Source organism: Budorcas taxicolor, chromosome 14 (genome assembly GCF_023091745.1).
Source record: "Budorcas taxicolor isolate Tak-1 chromosome 14, Takin1.1, whole genome shotgun sequence".
In the NCBI taxonomy this organism is placed as follows: Eukaryota; Metazoa; Chordata; class Mammalia; order Artiodactyla; family Bovidae; genus Budorcas; species Budorcas taxicolor.
The window spans coordinates 16,749,489-16,772,034 of NC_068923.1; the positions used below are offsets into that span (position 1 = coordinate 16,749,489).

At 51.2% G+C, this 22,546-nt stretch overlaps 1 protein-coding gene across 3 annotated transcripts in view; it reads left to right on the forward strand.

Annotated features, from left to right (window-relative positions):
- Positions 1–22,546, forward strand: part of TRAPPC9 (trafficking protein particle complex subunit 9) — a 387,984-nt gene that overhangs the window by 107,178 nt on the left and 258,260 nt on the right. For all 3 annotated transcript variants that reach the window (XM_052651547.1, XM_052651545.1, XM_052651546.1), the window contains one exon: positions 11,352–11,476. In XM_052651547.1, the coding sequence (XP_052507507.1) occupies positions 11,352–11,476 (125 nt within the window). The remainder of the gene's footprint in view (positions 1–11,351; positions 11,477–22,546) is intronic.

Sequence of the window (22,546 nt, forward strand, 5' to 3'; positions counted from 1 at the left end):
AGCCCCGCTTAATCGTGCCCGCCTCACGGCCCGCGTGTCCCCGCGGCACCTCCAGACGCTGCCGCGGCTTCTCCCACACTGTGTCCCTTCACGTCTCTCCACTCCCAGCACCCAGCGCAGGGCCCGCCTCAGAGAAGATCCCAGGAACGACTTTGCTGAGGAGATGAAAGGCATGTTGTGGAGTGAGACGCGCCGGCCTGACCCTGCGTTCAGGGAGGGGAGTGCGGCCTGGCCGGCGGCCTGACTCGGGGTGAGCTGGGCGGGTGGCCGGGGCTGGAGGCTCAGGACAAGGAGGGGTTTAGGTCGGGATGGTAGGTTCGGGGGCTGAGGAAGGCCTGAAACTCAGGGAACTAGCTCAGACTCTGTTGGCGAGTCCCTGAACGTTCTCTGAGAAAAGGTTGGTGTGATGGAGACTGTGGGAAGAAGGCGGGTGGGCGGCTTGGTGCCGAGACTGCGGCAGGTGGCAGGTGTGAGGGCTCGAAGGTGCAGCGCGTAGATGTGAAGCAGGAGAGAGCACGGCGGGCGGGCAGGCGGCAGGGAAGGGGTTTGTCTCTACCGAGCACATCTGACCATCGCTGGGGGCCTGGGGTGTTTGCAGCATGGGGTTGAGGAGCTGGCCCAGTGTTTGGTGAGCTGTTAGAATTTGTTCTGCTCCCCATGGAAGTGCTTCTTGCCTGAAATGTCTCGTTTGTTAAACTAAGACAAAATCTGCCTATGGTATAAGTTCGAATCATTTCAGTTCTTTGTCCACAGTTGGAGATTTGGGTTAAAAAAAAGAAGCCATGTTTACCTTCAGCATTTCATTATGTTTGCATCTTCACAGTTTGAAGATTCAGCCTCTGACCGTTGCTGGGGACTGGTTTTATTTGCAGCCCTTGCTATGGAACCCTGTGTGTTCCCGTCCCTAAGCTGTCCCTCCCCGAGGACTGTGCCTGAGACCTGGCGGCACCCAGCCCATCTGCCCCAGTCTGCCGCTCTCTGCAAAAGCAGATACTCGTTCTGGGAAGATGCAGTCTCACTTTTTAAAGACCAGTGAGTCGTGAATTACCCAGAAATCAAATACCAGTTGCAATCTTAATATCAGGAGAGTTCTTGTTTTCTTAATCCCTAGATTCCTGAGGCTTTCATAAAGGTCTGATTTTCTTTTTCCTTTTTTAGAAGACGTTCTTAACTTGGATTTTTTCTGAGGCCACAGAGTATGGAGGCTGGAAGCTGTACTGCGTCTCTCCCCTGTTCCCCCTCACCTGCCCCCCGCCTACCCCGTCCCCGCTTCCCCATGTGAGAGCATGTGATCGAGGTGCTGGCTGCTCTCCCTAGAACCCCAGGAGGGAGCTGGACGGTGGCCTCGGAATCTGGGCTCTGTGCCCCCAGCCTCTGGTCCCTGGGGCCGCTGCGGCTCCCTGCTGCCACAGTTGTCTGCATTTCTGGTCCCACACACTACAGCGCCCCCAGACTGAGACGGGGCCAGGGCCATCTTTGTCTTTAATTCCAAAGCCTGCTTCCGGCCTGGAGATCTCCTCCCTCTTGCTTCTCCTCCTCGCGCTCCGTCCGTTCCACATGCTGCCTCTTCCCTTCCATCTTGACCGTCACAGAGCAGAATTGCTCAGAGCGCTATCCAGTGTCGTCTTCTTCCTTTCCAAGTGTGCTCTCTTGCCTCTGCTCAGATGGCTTCAGTGACCATCAGCCCCAGCCCACTGCACTGCCAGACCTCTTCTCTGTGCTTCTGGTCCGAGGGCTGACTGTGGGCTCTGAGGGCTCTGGTTCTGGGGGAGATAGGGTGGGTGAGGCCAGGGAGAGGCTTGCTTGGCGGCTGCTGTTCCCCTCCCCCAGCCACAGGGGTTTGCACCCCTGTCTTGCGCTCTACTCTGTGCTGTTGCCCCGCAGATGAAGGCCTTGATCCCGTGGGGACAGGGGAGGGGCTGCTGTGGGGCAGTGGCTCTGGCCCCCTCCCCTCCAGCCCCAGCGGGCGTCCTCAGGTCCTTGCCCTGGTGGAAGATCGTACGTGGTGTGCACAGAAGCCCTGGGGGCTTCCCGCTCCCCTTGCCCACGCCAGGCCTTCTCAGGCACTTGCAGTGTCTGGCTGAACCTGTGAACTGGCCTTTGTGGCCCGCAGAGGCACCTGTGCTGGCGTCCTGCTTTTCTCTGGAGGTGCCTGCCCACAGATTTCAGGTTAGTTTTCTCTAGCACTTCATTTCTCTCATCAGTTCAGGACAAGTCAATTTCTAGTTTGTCAAGTGTCTTCTTGTCTTCAGGATGGAAGTGATTTTTTTTTTCCCCCCGAGCTCTCAACATCTCCAAGCTGTAATCAGAAGCCCACACCCTTTCAATCAGATCTCCAGTGATTTTCAGGTTGTGTTGGTCATTTGTCAGACTACATGCTATTTTTGTTGTGTGTTCAGCAGGTTCTCTGCTTTTGCTCTCAAGGAAAAGGTTAATGGTGCAGTGGACAGCTGGCCCCTCGTTATGTTCAGCTGGCGTTGCCCACTAGCTTCCGACTCACAAGCCGTCATCTCACAGCTCGATGGCTCAGCCGAGGGAAAGGTCAGGCTGCTTCTGCTTCCTGGAGCTCCGGGGGCACCTCTGAGTGAGACAGAGAGCTGGGCTCTTGCCCCCGCCGTCTCATAACCTGGGGGTCCCCTGGTCCCTGTCAGCCTGCAAGAGGGACGGCTGACTCGGGTCTGAACTCATAACTCTCTGAACCACCAGGAGAGGATGAAGTCCAGGTGTTTGTCATTCACCAGCAACAGGTGATCTTCCTGCGGGCACCGGGGCTGAGGTCTTTTGGAACGTTTGCTCACACGACCACCAAGGTGGTGGTGGTGATTCTCAGGAGACAGATTGGGTGTTCAGGAAAGGTGATTGAAGAGGATTTTTCCCCCCAAAAGGTGAAAGAGGTGACTTCCGTGGATCCCTGCAGGCTGGCGTGCTGTGAGCTCTCCACACCCACCATCAGCGCTCTGCTTCAGGCTCTGGTCATTGATTATCTGGACCTTGTTGGGAGCCTTCTGAGTGGTCTCCCAGCAGCTCACTCTGCCCCCTCTTCTCTGTCGTACATGGTTTCCCTGCAGTCCCTTCTCCGAGTGGAACCTGTCCACGTCACTCCTGCCCTGCACCTTCCAAGGGCCCTAGCCACCAGGACGGTGGGTGTGGTCCTGCCCTGGCTGCCTGTTTGGTCTCCTTGCCCACCTGTCTCTTCTCTATCATTTGGTTTGTTTGCTAGAAACCGCTGAATTACATGTTTCTGACTTGCCATGTCTTCTTAGGCCTTCTGCCTTTTAGTGTAGGCCAGAGAGGGGGTTGAACCCTGTTGCATGTTGGAATCAGATGGGGGTCTTTAAAAGCTCTGCCTGGCTCCTGCTCTAGACCTCATGATTTCATAGGCATGGAGTATGACCTGGGCCTCAGGATGTTGTAAAGTGTCCCAAATGGTTCATGAAAATAACCAAGTTTGGGAACCATTGACATAGACTCTCTTTCTTCCAGAAAAACTTACTCATTCTCCAGGTCTGAAAATGAATTTGGGAATGTTGTGTTCCTCTTCTCAATTTTTGGAAGAGTCTGAGGAGGACTGGTGTTAATTTTTTCAATGTTTGGTAGAATTCATCTGGAAAACCATTTTAATTTATCTGCCTTAGTTTTAGTACTTGAATGGGAGTAGATATTATGGAATGTTTGAAGTTACAGAAGTGTAACAAATTACTAGTATTTTGTTCTAATCAGAATACTAGTAATACACGGATCACAGGGAATAACAGGATGAGATGGTTGGATGGCATCACTGACTTAGTGGACATGAGTTTGAGCAAGCTCCGGGAGATGGTGATGGGCAGGGAAGCCTGGCGTGCTGTAATCCATGAGGTCGCAAAGAATCAGACACAACTGAGCGACTGAACTGTTCTAATTAAGTAACAAGACTTACTTTCTTTCTTGGTTTTTACAATGCAGTGTGTAGTTCAGTAAAGTAAGCAATTATGGCGTGTATTTTCCCCTCCACAAATATTTCTGGAGTGTGTGTTCCATGCACAGGCACACCTTGGGGATATTGTGGATTCAGTTCCAGACAAACCACAGTAAAGCGGACACAGCAGTTACAGCGGGTCATAGGATTGTTTGTTTCTCAGTTCTTGTAAGAGTTTTGTGTATACTGTATTCTGCTATGACAGGAAGTGGGGCAAGGCTTGTCTACAGAGGTGACGATGGAGGTAAAACTCACAGGATGAGGAGGACCTGAGGGCATGAAAGGAGGAGGGCTGGGAAAATAGTTTTTCACGCATGTGTAAAAACTGTGGCAGAAAGCAAGTTTTGGGAACTTAATTTTTGAAAAGTATGTGTGTGTGTGGTGAGAGAGAGAATTCTTATAGCTATTCCACAAGAGAATTTGTATTAACAACTGATTTATTGGGGAGAAAAGGTTTCAGGGGATGATGCTAGGTGAACCTTTCCTTTTGATAATTCCTAAAACTAATGTTCTCACTTGAAGCCATCAGCTTTGTGATTTCTGTGCTGTGGCTAACTCTTTAATGAAGAAATAATGACTTTCCCAATCTTCCAGGGTTGTGCGGTGCTTGAGGACTGCTGTGAAGAGGGCTCAGACATTCAGGCTGTAATTTGAATTTCTTGTTTTTAAAAGAACAAGCATGTGTCATTATTTGGCCTGGGATCACTGCTCTCCCTCTATCATCTTGTGGAAAAAGCATTCTATTTCCAAATTGGCAGTACTCTGGTTTGGTTTTTCTGAATTTTATCCTAAAATAACATGCCAATTGAGCTATTTCTGAGGCTTTCTTCAGAGAATTGATGTTCATTTATTTGTGTTTCTATGTAGGAATGGAATAATACATGTAAACAAGGTATGAAAGATGTGTAAGGCCAGAGCAAAAATGTGAGTGCAGTGTTTATGAGCACTGTTGAGAGCTCTTCTGTTGATCAGTTATCAGTGTTGATCTTTCCCGAGGTTGGGGGGCAGGGGCTTGGCAGGGCCTGGGCTCTGCCTCTGTGTCCAGTGCTCCTTAAGGCGATCGGTTCTGGACAGAGAAAGAAGGCTGAGCGCTGAAGAACTGATGCTTTTGAACTGTGGTGCTGGAGCAGACTCTTGAGAGGCCTTTGGACTGCAAGGACATCCAACCAGTCCATCCTAAAGGAAATCAGTCCTGAGTGTTCATTGGAAGGACTGACACTGAAGCTGAAATTCCAATACTTTGGTCACCTGATGCGAAGAGCTGACTCATTAAAAAAGACCCTGATACTGGGAAATTTGAAGGCAGGAGGAGAAGGGGGCGACAGAGGATGAGATGGTTGGATGGCATCACCGACGCGATGGACGTGAGTTTGAGCAAACTCTGGGAGAGGGTAAAGGACAGGGAAGCTGGGCGTGCCGCAGTCCATGGGGTCCCAAAGAGTCAGACACAATTTAGTGACTGAACAACAGGAGAAAGAGAATACGCCTGGAATTTGAACACGTCCTCATGTGTCTTAACATTTTTTTTTTAATTGAAGTCTAGTTGATTTACAGTGTTAATTTCTGTATATAGCGAAGTGATTCAGTTAGACATATATATCTGTTCATATTCTTTTCTGTCATGGTTTATCATAGGATATTGATGATGGTTCCCTATGCTATACAGTATGTCCTCTAGTCTCTCTATCCTTCACTTCTTCAAAGATTTCCAAAGAAAAGGTGGCACTTTCAGGCTCCCATTTCAGAGCTCCATTACCAGGGGTGACTGGCGTCCTTATCTTTGAATAAGCGTCATCTGCTGTGGTATCACCTGATTCTTCTCCCCCTTGACCATCTTTAGAAGGGGAGAAACTCAGTAATGTCCTGAAGCTAACAGGACTGTCCAGTGGTTTAAAAGTCCACTGGAGTTCATTTCCGGTGTGGCCTGTGATTCAAATGGTGTCGCTTTTCAGCAAAGGCAAGCATCGTCTTCAGCGGGCTTCCAAATGTGATCTCCTAGGAAACTGGCTCTTGCAGCGTGTCAGACACCTGGTCTGCTGTGAAGAGGTGTGGATTCGCGCTTCACCTTGGAGGTGACAGCTGGACATGGCGGTGAGGGTGCATCTCGTATCCACTGCCCTGTGGATCTGTACCTGTGTTTCTTCTCTTACCTGGGACACTGGAAGCAGGTCCTGCTCCCAGATTTCAGGGCTGCAGCTTCAAAGGACTTTGATGCCGCCTCGTTCACAGCAGACGCTGAGAGGTGGGGTGACTACGCTGAGAACAGGCTGACTCAGCGTTCAGGCTGACTCCAGCCCAACGTTCAGATGTCTGTGCACACGTGTCCTCTCTTAGATGTTCACCGTCTCAGTCACAGTGTTCAGATGTCTATGCACACATGCGATCTATTACACGTTCACTGTCTCAGTTGCTCTGCTTGTTTTATGACCGTCAGAACTCCCCTGATTGTACACTTGAAATGTCTGCAGGTTATGACACGTTAGTCGTGTCTCAGCAACTACGTCAAGATGAGATGCTCTGGCACTGGGTGAGGGCACCTGGAATGAGAGCCTGTGGAGGAAGGAGAGGCCGTTCGTGGGCAGAGAGCACTGAGGGCCAACGGGGCCCCGTGGGAGGGGCGCCACCCCCTGCTCTAGAGGGACGGAAGGCCAGTGCCATCAGAGGCGTGGGCATGGGCCGAGGGCTGTTGCCTTGTGGACAGTATATAAAGGCCACTTTTCTACATGAATTATTTTTCTTCCTAAGCATATCCCAAAGTTTCTGAATGAATGAACACACCACTTTCTCTGTGAAGATTGAGGCCGAGTGTTGCCTGATTCCTGAGCCAAATGTTTCTCCTGCTTTGGTTTTCCTGAGGATGTTTTATGATCGCCAGATGGGCTTTTTGGCACCCATGGGCTTTATGAATAATTTAAAAAGCATCTTCAAAATACATCCCACCTGCAACAGCGTGCCCTGACAAGCTCCCACCAGGAGACGGTCATCTCCTTTGGCCTTTGTAGATGTATATTATCCTGCTTTAGTTTATTTTGCACACCTGGCAACAGTGAGAAAAATGTGCATTCAGCCTTTGGCATTAGTGTCTCTTTCAAAAGTGTGCAAAAACAGACACATTCTCTGAGCAGCCCTCCCCACCCCCTGCCGGAGACAGATGCTAAGCCACTGTGAGGGGCCTCCCAGGGGGTGCTGTGTAGGTTTTGGCCACAGAGCAGCCTGGCCGGGAGGTTTTCTGGAAGCTTATGGGAAGGTGGAAGTGTGCTGCTTGTCCCGGCTGTGCTAGGTCTTCATGAGTCTGACAGTCCTGACTTCTAGTTCTCGCCACGCTGCTCATGAACTGCTAAGCTATTTATCTTCTCAGGCTCGCCAGTCCCTCATCTACAGAGCCAATAAGATCATGCCCACCCCACCTCGCAGAGCATGGGGAGCAGTCAGTGCCGTGTCCAGAGTACCCAGTGCCGTGCCGAGTCACAGGAGACACGCAGCCACCAGCCCCTCTTGGGGCAGCGTTTCTATCGTGAGTGTGCTGTTTCTCCCCACCGCACGCATCCCACTTCCAGCTGTCATCTCTCCCAGTTGTCACCGTGCTTGGATACAGCCGACTTCGAGAGACATGTTACTATTTTAGCATGTTAGACTGTATTTCTGAATTGCCCACAGAGATGCTCTTAATAGAAAAATTGAGCACTATAAACAGTAACTCTGAAGTTCTCTCTAAACGCTCAGTTTGATTCACGATGATCTACCAGGCTCATCCCATTCTTAAATACCCTCTGTCCTCATAAATCTGCCCAGCTCTGCAGCGGTCTTCCCACGAGGCTGCCTTCGTCTGTTAGTAACTTTTTTTGGTCTTGTCTCCCCATTAGTTGTCATTCCCGTCTGTTCTCTGTTCTATTTGCGGTAGCCTGGGTTGGCAGGAAAACTGGCCGACAACGGCTGAGCAGAGCTTCCTCGCTGTTTGCATCCGCGCGGCTGGGAGCGGCCCCTCCTTGCTCACCCCTGCCTCCATCCAGCCTCTTGCCGCCCTCTGTTGCCTCCTCTCTGGCCCTGTCCCCACGCAGGCGAAGGACTTCTCTGCCACCTTCCGGAGGCCAGCTTCTGCCTCCCGCCCTAGCTGCTGACCTCTGTCCCCATTTATCATTTATATGTCGCTTGTCTTTTCCATTCTTGATTGGATCAGGGGGCAGAATATTTTAGTCTATGAAGTCAGAGAGTAGCTTTCCTTGTGTATATTTCTTCTGAGCTTGAAGATTACAGGTTTCTGAGATTTCTCTGAGGTTTTGAGGTCTTTGTCAGAAAAGGAGGCAAATTTCAGGTCTAATTTTTAGCCTTTTTGGCTCAGGGCTGACATCTCAGAGCCCTCCAGTGCCACTTCTCACCAGTTCCCTTGCATTGGATCCCATTTTTGAGTCAAGCACGCTGAGGTCGCAGGGTGCTGTGGCTTGCTCAGTCTCTGTATGGTGGGAACAGCGGGTGCAGGAAGGCCCCAGCCTGTGTCTTGAGAGCCTGTGGCTTCAGGAGGAACCACCCTGCCTGCCCTTCCTAGATCAAGTCTCAGAAAGACTCTTCGAGGCCCTGCCGGCGTCTCATGTCCGTCCTTTGGATCTGCTGCTGCTGATGAAAGGTCTCTGCCTCTCACCACAGCTGCATCAGAGCCACCCCTGGAACCACCTGGGGTGGAGAGGGAGCTGCTCCACGAGGAAGCACAAACAGGCCCTCTGTTCAGGACATTCCCTGCTGTAGCACGGAGCCCCTGGACCCTGCAGAAAGGGCATGTGCAGTGCGGTTACAAGTGTGAAACAAGGCAGACAAGAACCCCAGTCCTTTGGGAGCCAGCCACCTGTGCGTCACGAGTGATGGAAACTTCCCCAGGGAGGGGTGAGGTGTGCTCTACCCCAGGCCGTGTGTGGGGAGTGAGGGGATGGCATTTAAATCCGTCAGGCACCTCCCTTAACTCAGCAGGGACGACTGAGGTCGTCCCTTGGGAGCTCCCTGACAGGCCCCACTGGACCTAGTGTCTAGAGTCTCAAGAGTGTAGAGTTTGTGTTTTGCAAATGTCTATGTTCATGATACTGCTACCGTTCACAGCAGGCACTGTGGTGTAGTGGAGGGCTTTATAGATTATCCCCATGGTGCTGGGGGAAGGAGAAGAAGGAGAGAAAAAGCTCTTTCAAACCTCACGACTTTGGATTGACTTTTGCAAATGGGTCTTTGCACAGGGACACATGAGGAAAGTTCAGTTAATGGAGAATTGAGTTGATTATTGAATGTGACTTTGGGATGATGGAATTTTTGTTGACCGTGGTGTGTAGACTGCCAAATTTGACCTGTGATTTTTTTCATTTACTTAATGTTTTGCTGTGGGTTTGTGACTTGCAGCAGCCTTTGCAGCTGCTGTGGGGGCACGGTAGTGAAATTGAGAAGAGCCTGGTCTTCAAGGGGTTTAGGTCACATAAGGGATCTCAGGCGTGCGTATCGATTGTTGTAATAATCATGATGGCTATTTTTGTTGCACGTTCGCCAGGTTCCAGCCTCGTGATAGACGTTTCATGTTCTCTGGCCCGTCCGAGTCCTCCAGGCCCTGCCTTGCAGCCGGTCTTCCTGGATGCAGGGCCACCTGGGGTGAGGGCGGTGCTGGGGTGCTGAGGAAGGAGCATTGTCTGCCAGGGCAGCTGGGGACGCATGATGACAAAGTAGGGTGTTAGGATCCACGGAGACGGTGGTCAGAGGTGCACAGAATGAGGAGGAGATGCAGGGCAGGGTAGGGCTGACAGGGAACGTGTTTTGGCAGAACCGCCCAAGTCCGGTTGCACGTACGGACCTGATGGAAGCTGGGCTCTGGTCCTGGGGGCCGCAGTGTTTCCTTTCTGCGCTTCGCTCAGCATGTTGCCCTCTGGGGTCCCCACCCAGAGCTTCCAGGGCCCACTCCCCTCAGGAGCTACAGAAAGTCCTTATTTCCCCATCACATCCAGGGAGTGTGAACGGTTCTCCTTGGACTCTCAGCCCTTCTATCCATTCTCCAGGAGCCGAAGGTGCCTTTGGGGAAGGCTGATGCCTGGATCATGGACACGAGCTCTTCCCAGTCTTGTTAGCCCTCCAGTACCTTGAAGAGATTTAAAAGTGGCCGTGTCCATGCGCTCTAGGGGTTCTCGGTGGCCGGGTTGGTCTGACTGGTCTACCTGCTGTGATCAGGAGGCTCTCCTGAAGTGCATTCGGTCCCTGTTGAGTCTGAGCTGCTCGTGGGGTTCGTGCTCCCCTGCTCGCCGGTTGGATGACGCGTTGGCACCTGGCTTGCTTGTCACTGAGTTTCAGTGTTGCTCTGCTGCTCTGTCGACTTTCTGTTGGGATCCTGAGGGATTCATGAACTATTCTGCAGCCACTTCCTGAAATTGTGTTTTGGGTCTGCTTCTTCTCTGCTTAATGCAAATCATTTAAAAACTAACTTTTCATGGTAATGCTCCCAGCAAACGTTTCTTCACAACTGGCGGTCTGATTTAGAAGTGCTTCTAGTTGATAACTGAGTCAGTTTTTGGGGGGCACAGAAGATACTTTTCTGCACTGCTGTTAGCAGTGTTTATAGTCTGGAAATGAGGGCGGGTGGCATTTTTCTTCAGCCTTGTGTGGCCATTGTGCTGTCCAGAGGGCCTTTGAGTAGCTCAGGGAGTCCGGGAGGGGCGTAACCTGACTGACATTTCCGTGGACTGACTGCTGGTGGGGGCGCATGGACGGGCAACGTGAGGGGCAGCCAAGGAGGCCTCCTCTGCTGCCCTGGAGGGAGGCAGTGGGACCCGGACCCGAGTGGTAGCCTTGAAGGTCGTTTCAGGAAGCACCTTGAGAGCTAACAAGACTTCTGGGCGGATGGGATGCGGGTGTGAGACCAAGGACTTCGGGGCAAGTCCCCGGGTTAGGCTGACAGGTGACGTCAGGGACTCGGAGAGAGAGCCAGCGGTGGTGGGCCCTCTACAGGGGTTCACACAGTCCTTTGACCCCGTAGTGGCTCCTGGGACTGGGAGAGGAGATGGCTTGCAGACTGAGTTAGGGGGCCAGGTGAAGCCAGCCTCCGGAATGGAGGCTGTGGGAGCAGCTCATGCAGGCTGGTGACGGCGGGGGGTGTCGTCCAAGCACAGGCAGCTGGGCCGGGTTTGGCAGTGATGAGGGGCTGGGAGATGGAAAGGCACCCAGCCTTTCTCAGAGGCGGCCGGTCCTCAGCTTTGATCTGTAGCGGCTGTGACTGCGTGCACAGGAGAGTCACCAGGCGGCTGGCCTTTCCACAAGATGGAGCAGCAAGAACACGCCGGAGCCCTGCTCCAGATGCTAGTGATCTTTGAATAAAATCTACATTAAAAAAAAGAAATCGGATCCACCTCCGACTCACGATTCTCTCTTCCTCTTTCAGACGGCATCAGTGTGAGCGGCTTTCCGCTGTGCAGCCCCTTCCGCCAGGTGGTCAGACCCCGGGTGGAGAGCAAGCCCGTGAACGCGGCCGAGGGCGGCCGGCCCGGGGAGCCGGGCCACGTGAAGGTGAGTCGGCCCCGGCAGCCCGCCAAGCCGCTCGGCGCTCCTGGCTTCTCCCGCGCCTTTCGGCGGCAAAGTTGGCGTGTTTTTCAGAAAGGAGAGGAAGGATGTATTTGCCGACAGATGTGTGTTTGTGGGAAGCTGGTGTTTCTCCTTCCCCGTGAGGTTCGGGAGCCTCCAGGGCCTTGTGTGGTGCTGCTGCTGACGCGGCCTTCCTGAAGCTTCGAGACTTTGTGGGTTGAATGGAGGACTGTCCTGACGGAAGTAGGACATCGCCCGCCTCTTTCTTGTTCACTTGAAAACTGTATCTGTTGAGTCACTATTCTCAGTTCAGGTGTTTATCGCAGAAACGCTTCTTAACCCTCAGGCAGCTTTTTCCACGCGTTGGTTTGTGGGCAACAAGGGAGGCAGAGAAAACACACCGTAAGGAGCAGGTGTTCGCGCGAAGGCGCCGGGGCCGGAGGCGAGCTGTCTCCCGAGCGCCGGGAGAGTCAGGGCGGCGCGCGGGCCCTCGCGCCGTCAGCGTCTGGGGCGCGGCGCACGCGCCTGCGCAGGGAGAGCGCGTGGAGCGCGGGCCCCAGCGTCTCCGCGGCTGTGAGCGGGACGGGCGCAGCGTCAGCCACGGGGACGTCGGGCAGGCCGCGTGCAGGCCCAGCCTCTCGGGGCGCTGCTCACACTCGCCACGTCTAACGGGGCAGTGCCTGGCTCAACCTGTCAGAGGAGCTTGGCCGCCCTGGCTGAGAGTCAGCGGGGCAACAGAGCGGGAGCCACGCGGGCAGCTCCTGGTGAAAGTAGACCACGCCGGAAGGGCCCCGAGGCCGCCTGCCGTGAAGCCGCGGCGAGTGGGGGGGTGGGGACCACGCCCGCCTGGATGACAGTGGGCGCGTTGGTGGGTGAAGGGCTCAGGAGCTGGATTAGGGGGAGTCTCTCCACTCACGGCCCTGCAGGGAGGAGGAGGGAGGCTGGTGCGGCCGGGGTCCCTTGTCACTTAGACCCTCGCTCAGAAGTTTGAGAGCTGTGCTCGGGTTCTCATGCTGGCCAAACGCCCTGGGATGGGGGAAGGAGATCCCAGCCGAGGGAGCAAAGGCATGGAGGTCCACAGGCGCGGGAAGCATGGGACCAGGGGGCGTTGGGTGCTCTTGGCGGGTGGGGCTGTCGGCAGGGAGCCATGGAGGGGAAGCTGGGGAAGTGGCTTCCTCCCAGGGTCCCGGCTGTCTCTTCCCTGCCGTCTTGAGATGACCACCACCGTGTCCCTCCTCCCGGGTCAGGCCCCTCAGCGTTGTTGCATTTACTTCTGCGGTTGGCTGTGTGCCCCACTCGCTTCGGTCTGCTGTCAGTGGCGGCTGGGGCATGATTGTCTTTTACCCACATCACACACGTGGCTCCTCTTCGAGCTGTCGGTGTGCTGTTGGGCGGGCGTGCTGACTTACGGGAGCCTTCTTGATGAGAGGGAGCCCCCTGGCTTGTCTGAGGTCTGTGCTAGGTGAGGGGTGTGGTGAGTCCAAACCTGTGGAATGTTGCACCTGTCCGCGGTGGTCTAGATGTGCCCCCGTGAGGCTCGGTGGGGCAGGGGTGTCTGTGGGTGTTCTGTGCTTCTGGGGGCGTCGTGTGGGGTCTCCTGGCACTGCTGAGCCTGGTGCATCCTCCTCCTTCCCAAAGCAAGGACAGCTTTAATTGGGAACATGCTAAACGTGTAAAATCCTCTCTGAGGAACAGTGTAGTCATGGAAACAAGTTGTTCAGTGACCGCAGCTTCTGGGGAGCCCCTCTGGAAGTGGGGAGAGAACATGTGTTTCCTCAGACTCCCACGGAGAGTCGCTCCCTCCTCAGCCACTCCACGCCCGTCCACCAGCCCGAAGGATCCCTCGGATTGGAAGCAGATGGCACGGAGTGGCTGCATGCGAGATGTCAGGTTGCTGTAAGCCAGACTTCTCAGCATGGCCTCTCTGACCCTTGCCTGCTCTGTCTTCAGGGCAGCAGCTGGGTCCACGGGCACCTCCCGGGGGAGCCAGTGATGCCGGCCTCTGCCCGGGCAGCGAGGGTCTGAGCCGAGGACGCCGGCACTGCTGCCCCTGCCTGTAGGCTGCCCCCTGAAAACCACCGAGCCGCAGTCCCCTCACCTGCAGCTGGGGAGAAAATTCTTTCTCACGAGGCTGTTAGTGAAGATCCGGTGAAACCACCCTTGGGCAGGTGTTTTATTAAAAGCAGTGCATAGGTTGGGGAGGAGGGACAGAACTGGGGGCTGCCTGGATAGGTGAGTCAAGGGGCCTGGTAAAGGCCCTAGTTACAGAGCAGGCAGAGCCAGGCTGTGTCACCCACCCGCCCAGACCCTGCCCGTCTATGTCCTGCCGTGTGGATGTGTCGGTTTGGCCGCCGCCTCCTGCACCTGTCTTGTCAAAAGGACAGGTCATGACTGTCCACTAATATAGGCCCATGAGCACAAAACTCAGAGGAACCTTCGAAATTAAGTAGTGAATCTTAAATCCAACAAGACTGTTCTTAGTAGCTGTTCAGGTTGTCTGTGAACAGAGAGCTTTACTTCTTTCTTTTCAGGCAAGATAACATTTCTTTTCCTGCTTTATCGTACTAACCATGTGGATGATTGTAGAGATAAACCATTCAGTCTTTCATCATTAAGTGTGATGTTAGCTGTAGCTTTTTCATACACATCCTTTATCATATTAAGGAAGTTCCCTACAACCACTGCAATAAACAAGCAAAAAATTATAGCTAACAATCCAATGAGGAAGATAGACGTTGAATGCAAAATAATATTTAATTAGTTCAAAAGAAGGAATAAAGAGAGGGCAAAGGAAGCAAAGGAAAATGGGACAGAAAACAAACAGCACTTCAGCCGCATCAGTAATAAACTTAACTGCATCAGTAAGCAGATCGAAAGTAAGTGGTCTAAATACTCTAATTGTGGGTAGAGAGTGTCAGATTGGATAAAAAACCAGGACCCACCTCCAGCTGTCTCCAAGTAATGAATTTTAAATATAAAGACAAAAATAGGTTGAAACTAAATGGATGGAAAAAGATGCACCATTCTTACACCAATCTTGTGGCATTATGGGGAACAGAGAAAAGTAAACTTCAGAGCAAAGAATATTACCAAGGATAAAAGGTCTTTTCATAATGATGAAGGGCTCAATTTTTCAAGAAAGTTTAAGCCATAAATATTGATGTACCTAATAACAGAGCTTCAAGATACATGAAGCAAAAACTGATAGAATTGTAAGACGAAATTAATCTAGAGCATTCAATATCCTTCAATTATTGATAGAACAAGTAGACAGAAATGAGTAAGGATAGAGAAGATTTGAACTATACTGTCAGTCAGTTTGATCCAGTTGACATTTATGGAACACTCACTAGTTGAGTACAGAATATATGTTCCTTTCCAGTGCACCCGGAACAGTTGCCAACACCCACCATACTGGGCTGTGATGGTTAGATTCTGTGTGTCAACTGTGCTAGGCCGTGGCGCCTGGCTGTTTGGTCAAATGTGAGTCTAGATATGGCTGTAAAGCACTTTTGGAGATGTGACTAATATTTACAACCAGTTGATTTTAAATAAGACATTATTCTTAATAGTATGAGTAGGCCTTATCCAACCAGTTGAAATTGTTGTTGTTCAGCCTCTAAGTTGTGTCCAACTCTTTGTGACCCCATGGACTGCAGCACACCAGGCTGCTCTGACTTCCAGAGAAGGAATACTGCCTCAAGGCTTGACATAGCTCCTGAGTGAGTTTTCAGCCTGCCCTGCAGATCTCAACCTCGCCAGCCACCACGATCACATTGGCCAGTTCCCTAAAACGAGCCTGTTTGTCCAGATGTCTGCACAGAGCTGCCCACACTGGTGCCCTGTTGGTTTGTGGTTCTGTCTCTTCAGAGAGCCCTGACTGATATGCAGAGGGCCACAGAACAAATATCAATAAACATAAAAGGAGTCTCTTTTTATAAAGCATATCCTGGCAGTAGTAGAATTAAATTAGAGACCAGTAACCAAAAGTCTTTGAAAAGCCCTCAGACATTTGGAAACAAAATGACACACAAGTAACCCATGGGTCAGAGAATAAATGAAAAGTTAGAAGGGGCTTTGAAATGAGTGAAAGTGAAAGCAGGACATACCATCTGTGAGAGGGCACCGAAGCAGTGTTTTTGGAGAAATTTATAGTGCTTAATGCTTGTGGTGGAACAGAAGCCTGGCCTTCAATCAATAAACCTCAGCCTCAACCAGAAGAAAGCAGAAAAATTGTGGAAGTTAAACCTAAAGTAGAAAAGGAAATAATAAAGACCCACAAAGCCCCCACAGCCCCGTTTGTACTCACAGGTGAAAGCTGGGTGTGCTTTCCCCTGAGGTCAGCCACGCCGGCCGCTACCAGGCGGGCCCCCCGATTCTGCCCTGTGGGTGCTGACTCTTCGATTAGAGGGTCTCTCTCAGTGCCTTTGATTCCTGGCACTTTCTCCAGTCCTCTTCCAGGGCCGAGTTCTGATGTCACCCTCTCTGCCAAGGCTTTCAAGGGTGCTGGTGCTTAGTCGCTGCCGAATGATGTCCGACTCTTTGCAACCCCATGGACTATAGCCCGCCAGGCTCCCCTGTCCATGGGATTTCCCAGGCCAGAATATCAGAGTGGGTAGCCATTCCCTTCTCCAAGGGATTTTCCCAGCCCAGGGATTGAACCAGCATCTCCTGCTGGGCAGGCAGATTCTTTACCGCTGAGCTACCTGGGAAGCCCCTGGCCCTGTGCTAATACCCCTGGGTTCCCTGAAATGTGAGCTCCTTGTGGCCATGCGTCCTTTGGGAGACCTTTCTGGATCCAGGTATTTCAGAAAGCGAGGTCATGTGTCCCCTCTCCATAGGAATCCTCTTTTCTCCAAAGAGGCTCTCTCCGTCAGTGAGGCAAAGCAGGGCAGTACGGTAGGTCTCTTCTGTCTCAGGGTAAAGTTTGAAATTCTTTAGAAGCCTGATGACATTCTGTCTTATGTCCTGTGAAATATTTTGTTTTACTTTAGCCTTTACAGTAAAGAACAATAGGATGTTCATGAAGTTCTCATATACTTTTATGTTTAAATAATTGTATGTATAAATGGACTGACCAGAGAACCTGCTAAGAAAACTTAAGAGAAATGTATTCAAGAAAAACACACAAAAAACCTATGTCACGCAACAGCATCTTTTCTTAATCAGGCTGTGTTACGAGTGGAAATGGTTCTGAGCCTTTTGATGCCCGCGGGCAGCAGAGGAGGGTTCTTGTTAGCTCAGAAAAGAAAGTGTGTTAGACCGTTTGTTCATGGATTGTTTATTAGTACACGCCCAAGGATGGCAAGCAGGCGCAGGCCCAGGCTGCAGACTGTGTTGGCCAGAGAGGCTTGGCACGTGGCAGCAGAGAACTTTCAGACAGTGTTTACAATTACTTCTCATATGCAGCTTCACAGTATTTGAGTGGGAATTACTGAACAGCCCAGGAAGATTAAACACCATGCCCAAGGTCAAGCAGTTTCAAAGTAGAAGCTAAAATTCAAACCCAGTGATGGCTAAATCCCAAAGCTTGCACTGCTCCCACAATATCATGCCTCCTCTCTGTATATGCTCTGTAAGTTTCCAAACTTATTATGGGATACGAAACATCCTCTATTGATTCAAGGCATATTTATAGAGCAGTGAATATGAGCTTTCGCCTATCTGACCCTCACTTTTCAATCTGTAAGACGCAGATAATAAGCCTTCCTCCTGGGCTCTTGTAGGGAGGAAAGTGTCTGCTATTAGCCTGGTAGATAAGAAGAGCTTACAGAATGGCAAATCCAATCCAGTTCCAAATTATTTCTAATCTTTCCCAGGAACAGTTAAGGGAGGCAGTTTAAACTCTACAAAGTTTAACCATAAAAGTGTCAAAAAGAATCCTTTAATCTGCTCAACAATTTCAAAACTTAGTAAGAAAGGGAGCAGTGAGAGAAGTGAAGAGGCCTCTGCTTGTGGAATTCTAAGCAGATGTCATGGAGGGGGCCAGAGGAGCGTGACTCGAGGGGCCCATGAGACGGTGAAGGCCCTCGTCCACCAGGAAGACCCCTGTTCCTCTGAACCCCCGGCACACTTCATCCCCTGCCTCCATCCGACAGGCCCCTGGCGAGGAACGGTTCAGTGCTGAATTCAGGAAGCTGGGGCTCTAACGGAGCAGGACGATGTCCTGGAGTGTATCTTCTGTCAGAGGAGATGGCCAGTCAGCTTGTGAGACGTGCTGGGCATGCGGGGAGGTCGAGGAGGGAAGAGGACCCCCGGCCGTCTGTAGGAGACGCTCACACACGGACTGTGTCCGATGGTTTCCCGCACTGAGGCAGGCAGGGCACTACTTAGAACATCACCGGCGGGCGCCAGAGTCCTGAACTATCTATGTGCCAAGTTTTTTTTTTTTTTTCCTGTTGCTGTGCTCTCTCACTCCTTGTCTATTAATCATGAACTACGTTTGACCCCAGCAGGGCCTTTAGCGCTGGATCCCACACCGTGGCTGCTTCCAAATCACCTGGTGGCTTGTTGGGATGCAATGCTGAGCCCTCTCGGGTTCTGACTCAGCAGGTCCTGGTCGGCACCAGGAGGGAGTTTCTAACAGGTTCTCAGCGGCTGCTGCTGGCTGGGGGGAGCACGCTTTGAGGACCACTGCCGTCAGGCATGAGATGTTTTCGATTTAGCTTTTTTTTTTTTTTTTTTTTACTGCCTGCAGGACTGGACTGTAGGCAGTTCTGGACCTCTCTCATATGCCTCGTGACCTGGGATTAGCTCAGAGCCTGGCACATGGGAAGCTGGCTGATGTGAAGTCGCTGAGTCATGTCCGGCTCTTCGCGACCCCATGGACTGTAGCCTACCAGACTCCTCCATCCATGGGATTTTCCAAGCAAGAGTACTGGAGTGGGCTGCCATTTCCTTCTCCAGGGGATCTTCCCGACCCAGGGATCGAACCCAGTTCTCTCCCGCATTGTGCAGGCAGACGCTTTACCGTCTGAGCCACCAGGGAAGCTGGCTAAGTGGCTCATTTCCACTTGTCAACTTGTGGACTGATTTGTAGCACCTGGACTCCTGAGACGGCATTTTCACAAACATTTGTGGTGAAATCTTAACATAAACATACAATTAAAATTAAAGCTGGGCATCCACATGCTTATTTGGGGAAAGTCAAGGAACACCGGTCTAGGAATCCATAAACCCAGATGCAGCCCAGGCCCTTCTAGGGGATGAGACGGACCATGGTGGCGCCTTATGGGGTTCTTTGAAGCCCCCCAGCCTGTGAGCTCCTGGTTGTCATGAGAGAGCCTGGCGGTTCACCAGCAGGAACCCCGAATTCCCAGGGAGACAGTGGAAGAAAAGGTATACTTCCATTGTATTCTTGCCAAACAGGAAAGTTGAGTTAGATCAGTTTTTCAGAAGGACTGACAGAAAGCCAATGTGTTTGCTTTCAGTAAGGAAACGGGAACTTCAGACCACGGACAGTACAAGAGTCGTTTCACAAAATGTACTGTCATACACATTTAGGTGATCTCATTAGTCCCTGAAAACCCAAAACTGTTTAAAGAGCAGCCACGTTAAACAAAAAATCCTGCCCTTTCTCCCCACCTGGAAACAACTGCACTATTGAAACAAGCAAAAAGGGGAGAAAATTATTTAGGCATCAGACAGCCGCGGAATAAACAGCGTTGTCAGCCTTGGGGGTGGGTTACTTCCTGTCGTCTGTGAAATGCAGATAATCCACCCTCTCTCAGCAGGCTTCCGAGGGTGAAGCAGGTCACAGAACGCAGTGTGGAGACCCCCCCAGCTCCCTCTGCCCCCTGGCTGGCACTTGCCCCTGTCAGCTCATCATTGCTGGATGGCGTCGTTGGCAGTTGCTTGTCTGTCATCCCACATAACCCACGAAGGCAGAAGACGCTCATCTTTCTTCATCCATGCTCTGCAGAGTATTTAGCACCCGCTGGTGCCAACTGCTGGCTGTCAGCCTAGGAGGGTCGCAGAAGGCTTGTGGAGGAGGCAGGCAAAGGGAGGAGCCTTGTTCTGGAGTGGGGAGGCGGCGTTCAAAGCTGAGGGACCAGCCTAGACAAAAGCAAGGAGGCATAAGCTTCGTTCACATATTTGGAGCAATTCTGTTCCAATATGGCAATTAAAGATGAGCTGGGAGAAGGGTAGCGGAGACCGCACGGTGCATAGTCCCGAATGCCTCTTGAAAGATCCAGCCTGTCTGATGGGGGCAATGGCAGCCACTTTTGAGACCATAAGGGAGGAGCAACAGTGTCACTGTGACCTTCTCCAGCCTGAAATTGTTGGCATTGTAAAGCAAAGCTTGCATGTGTGGGGTTTTCTTCGGAAGTCAGGGTGTGGAGAATTAGCTGATGTATGTCTCACAATAGGTATAGAGAGTGTGTGTATGTATGTGTGTGCATATATGACAAAGAAAATCATTGCTTTATAAATAATAGTCCCTGAAGAAAATTGTGAGAAAAGGAAGCAACAAAGAAAGTACACAACTAAATATTAGGATAGTGATCAGCTGCTATAGAACAGGCCTTGAGTGACTTGAAAAGCAGTTCCATGATGTAGCGGACAATTATTTCACCTTTCTGAGCCTTAGTTTTAAAAAAATCAGGAATGGATATTAGATTTTCTCAAATGCTTTTTGTATGTCCTGTGCGATGAAGGTATGGTTTTTCTTTTTTAGTTTGTTAATGAAGTGGTTTATACTGACGGATTTTAGAATGTTAAACCAGCCCTGCATTCTTGGAATAAACCCCACCTGGTCTTGCTGTAGCATCCATTTGAGTCTTGAAACACATGAAGCATCCTTAAGAATAAATCTGGCGGAAGCTGTGTGTGGAGGACCTGTGCCCTGCATTAGCTAATAAGAGACGGTGAGGTCCGACATAAGGCAGGGGGGGCACGTGGTGGAAAGGTGTGTGTGTTTCAGAGGCTCCTGCGGAAATATCGGTGCTGCTGTGTGGTAAGAATCAGTGTTGAGAGTGTAAGGCTAAAACTTACTGCTGGGTAGCATGGCGATGGCCTGAGCCCACCTTGTGCTTCCCCTGCGACTAGAGAAGATCAGTGCTTTAGCAGCATCACAGAGGCATTGACCGTGTGTCTCATGTGCTTTTAAATCGGTTGGTAATCCTTGCCTGATTCAGTAACATCATTAAAGTTTTATGAAATGACTTTCTGTGTCTATTATGTCTTCTCCTTTTATCAAGCAGCCTTCTCCTGCAAAGTAGCACTTTGAGCTCAACTGCTGGGCCTACTCAATTACCCAGAAATACAACGCCTGCTAGAAAAACAGAAACAAAATGCTTTTTTTCCCCTTTGATTTCTAATTCTGCAGTAAGAAATTGTTTAAAAACTTCAAATGGTGAGAAATTAGGGTTGTTTTCACTCTTCTTTTTTGAGATCCGTTATGGTCTTGGGTTTTTATTGATTCAGTGTGTTTTGATCCCTTAAAATCGTTTTTCTGGTTGCTCCACTTGTCATGGGTTTGGCCAGTGACAGCATTCTTGTGCCCTTTTGACATGACTCGTTAATCGTTGAAAGATGGATTGCTCTTTGTTACAAGCAGTTCCCCAGAGCAGGGGAATCGGACTTTCTTCTTGGGGAAGATGGTTTTCTTCTTGGGGAAAATGAGGCCCGAGGGAGTTGTGATGCTGTGAGGTTGTGCTGCCAGGCAGTGGTGGAGATGGTCGCTTGCATCCCTGACTCTATGCCCGGGGGGCTCTCCCTGGCCAGTCTGTGCTTCGTTGATTGGAGTGCTGAGTCATCACTGCTCCCAGCCTGAATTCGCTGTCTCGTTTGGACCGGTTACCTGCTCCCACCATGCTCCTCGTTGTTCCCTTAACGTGCAAGCGTCTGGAATATGGTTTCTCTGTGGCAAGCTTGCCCGAGGCCGAGATCGATGTCTGCCTTCTGGTGCTGCACCGGATGCCACAGGGGAGGACCGATGGTGTGTTTCTGGCCCTCCAAGAGCCGGCAGTATGGAGGGACACACAGGTCACCAGAAAGCAGGCCAGATACGGGGAGGAGAGGAGAGCCGTGTTGGCCGAGGGTGGTGTCAGCTCTTCTGGAAGTTCCAGATCAAAACCCTGAGGTCAAGGGGCATGCATTTCGGATGTTAATTAATTAAATTTGATGACGTGGAAAGAGTAGGGTTTTTGGAGTCTTAAAGCCGGTTTGGGCCCGGGTCTTGCTCCTGATGCTGTGACCTTAACATACTGCTTTCCTCTCTGTTTCTTTAAACTTCAGTGGGGGAGTTATCATATCGTTAACCCTCTCTTTTTTTCCCACCTGGTGTAGTTTTGAGAATGATGTGATGTGAGAGAACTTTGAGTTTAAGGTCTCACCAAATGTAGTTAGTTGTTAATTTATTTGTTATAAATACACATTTCATTGGGCTGCAGAGAAGCAGTGGTTAGGAGCAAGGCCTTTAGCTTACGAGCTATGCCACCCAGGGCAAGTGAATTAACCTCTCTGAGCCTTTTTTGTCTCCTCTATAAAAGGGGGACAACTAGCACCAGTCTGGTAGGACGTCTGTGAGTTAAACAGAGAAGAGCACTTAGATATAGGACGTGCTCAGCTTACTCTTACCGCTCTGAAGCTCACCGGCAGCTCTGCCCATAGGCAGCCTCCTGCCTTTGCCCACCTCACCTCTCTGTAATTCCATTTTATTTAAAATCTCTCCCAGAGGAGAGCACCATGCTGCTGGGTGCCTGGAGCCCTAAAGGCTGCTGCTCACCAATGGGGTCTCTCTGAGCAGGACAGCCCAGGACACCCGTTTGCATCTCACTGCAAGTTAGCTTAACTGCAGGAGAAATTTGGACTTGCTTGTGGAAGCAATAGAGCACCCCAGGGTTTTGGTGTGCTGTGACAGCAGGGACAAATCGGCTCCCTGACATTTCCAAACACCTTGGAGAGCAGTGGAGAAAAGGTCCTGTCTTTGAAGCTCGTTCCTGTCGTCGTCTCCCTGGGGAACCTCTAGCTGCCAGGTCGTGGGGATTGGTTAGGCTCCAGTGGAAGACTGATTCAGCAAAGGCGTCACGGCGTGCTCCGCGCAGATGCACT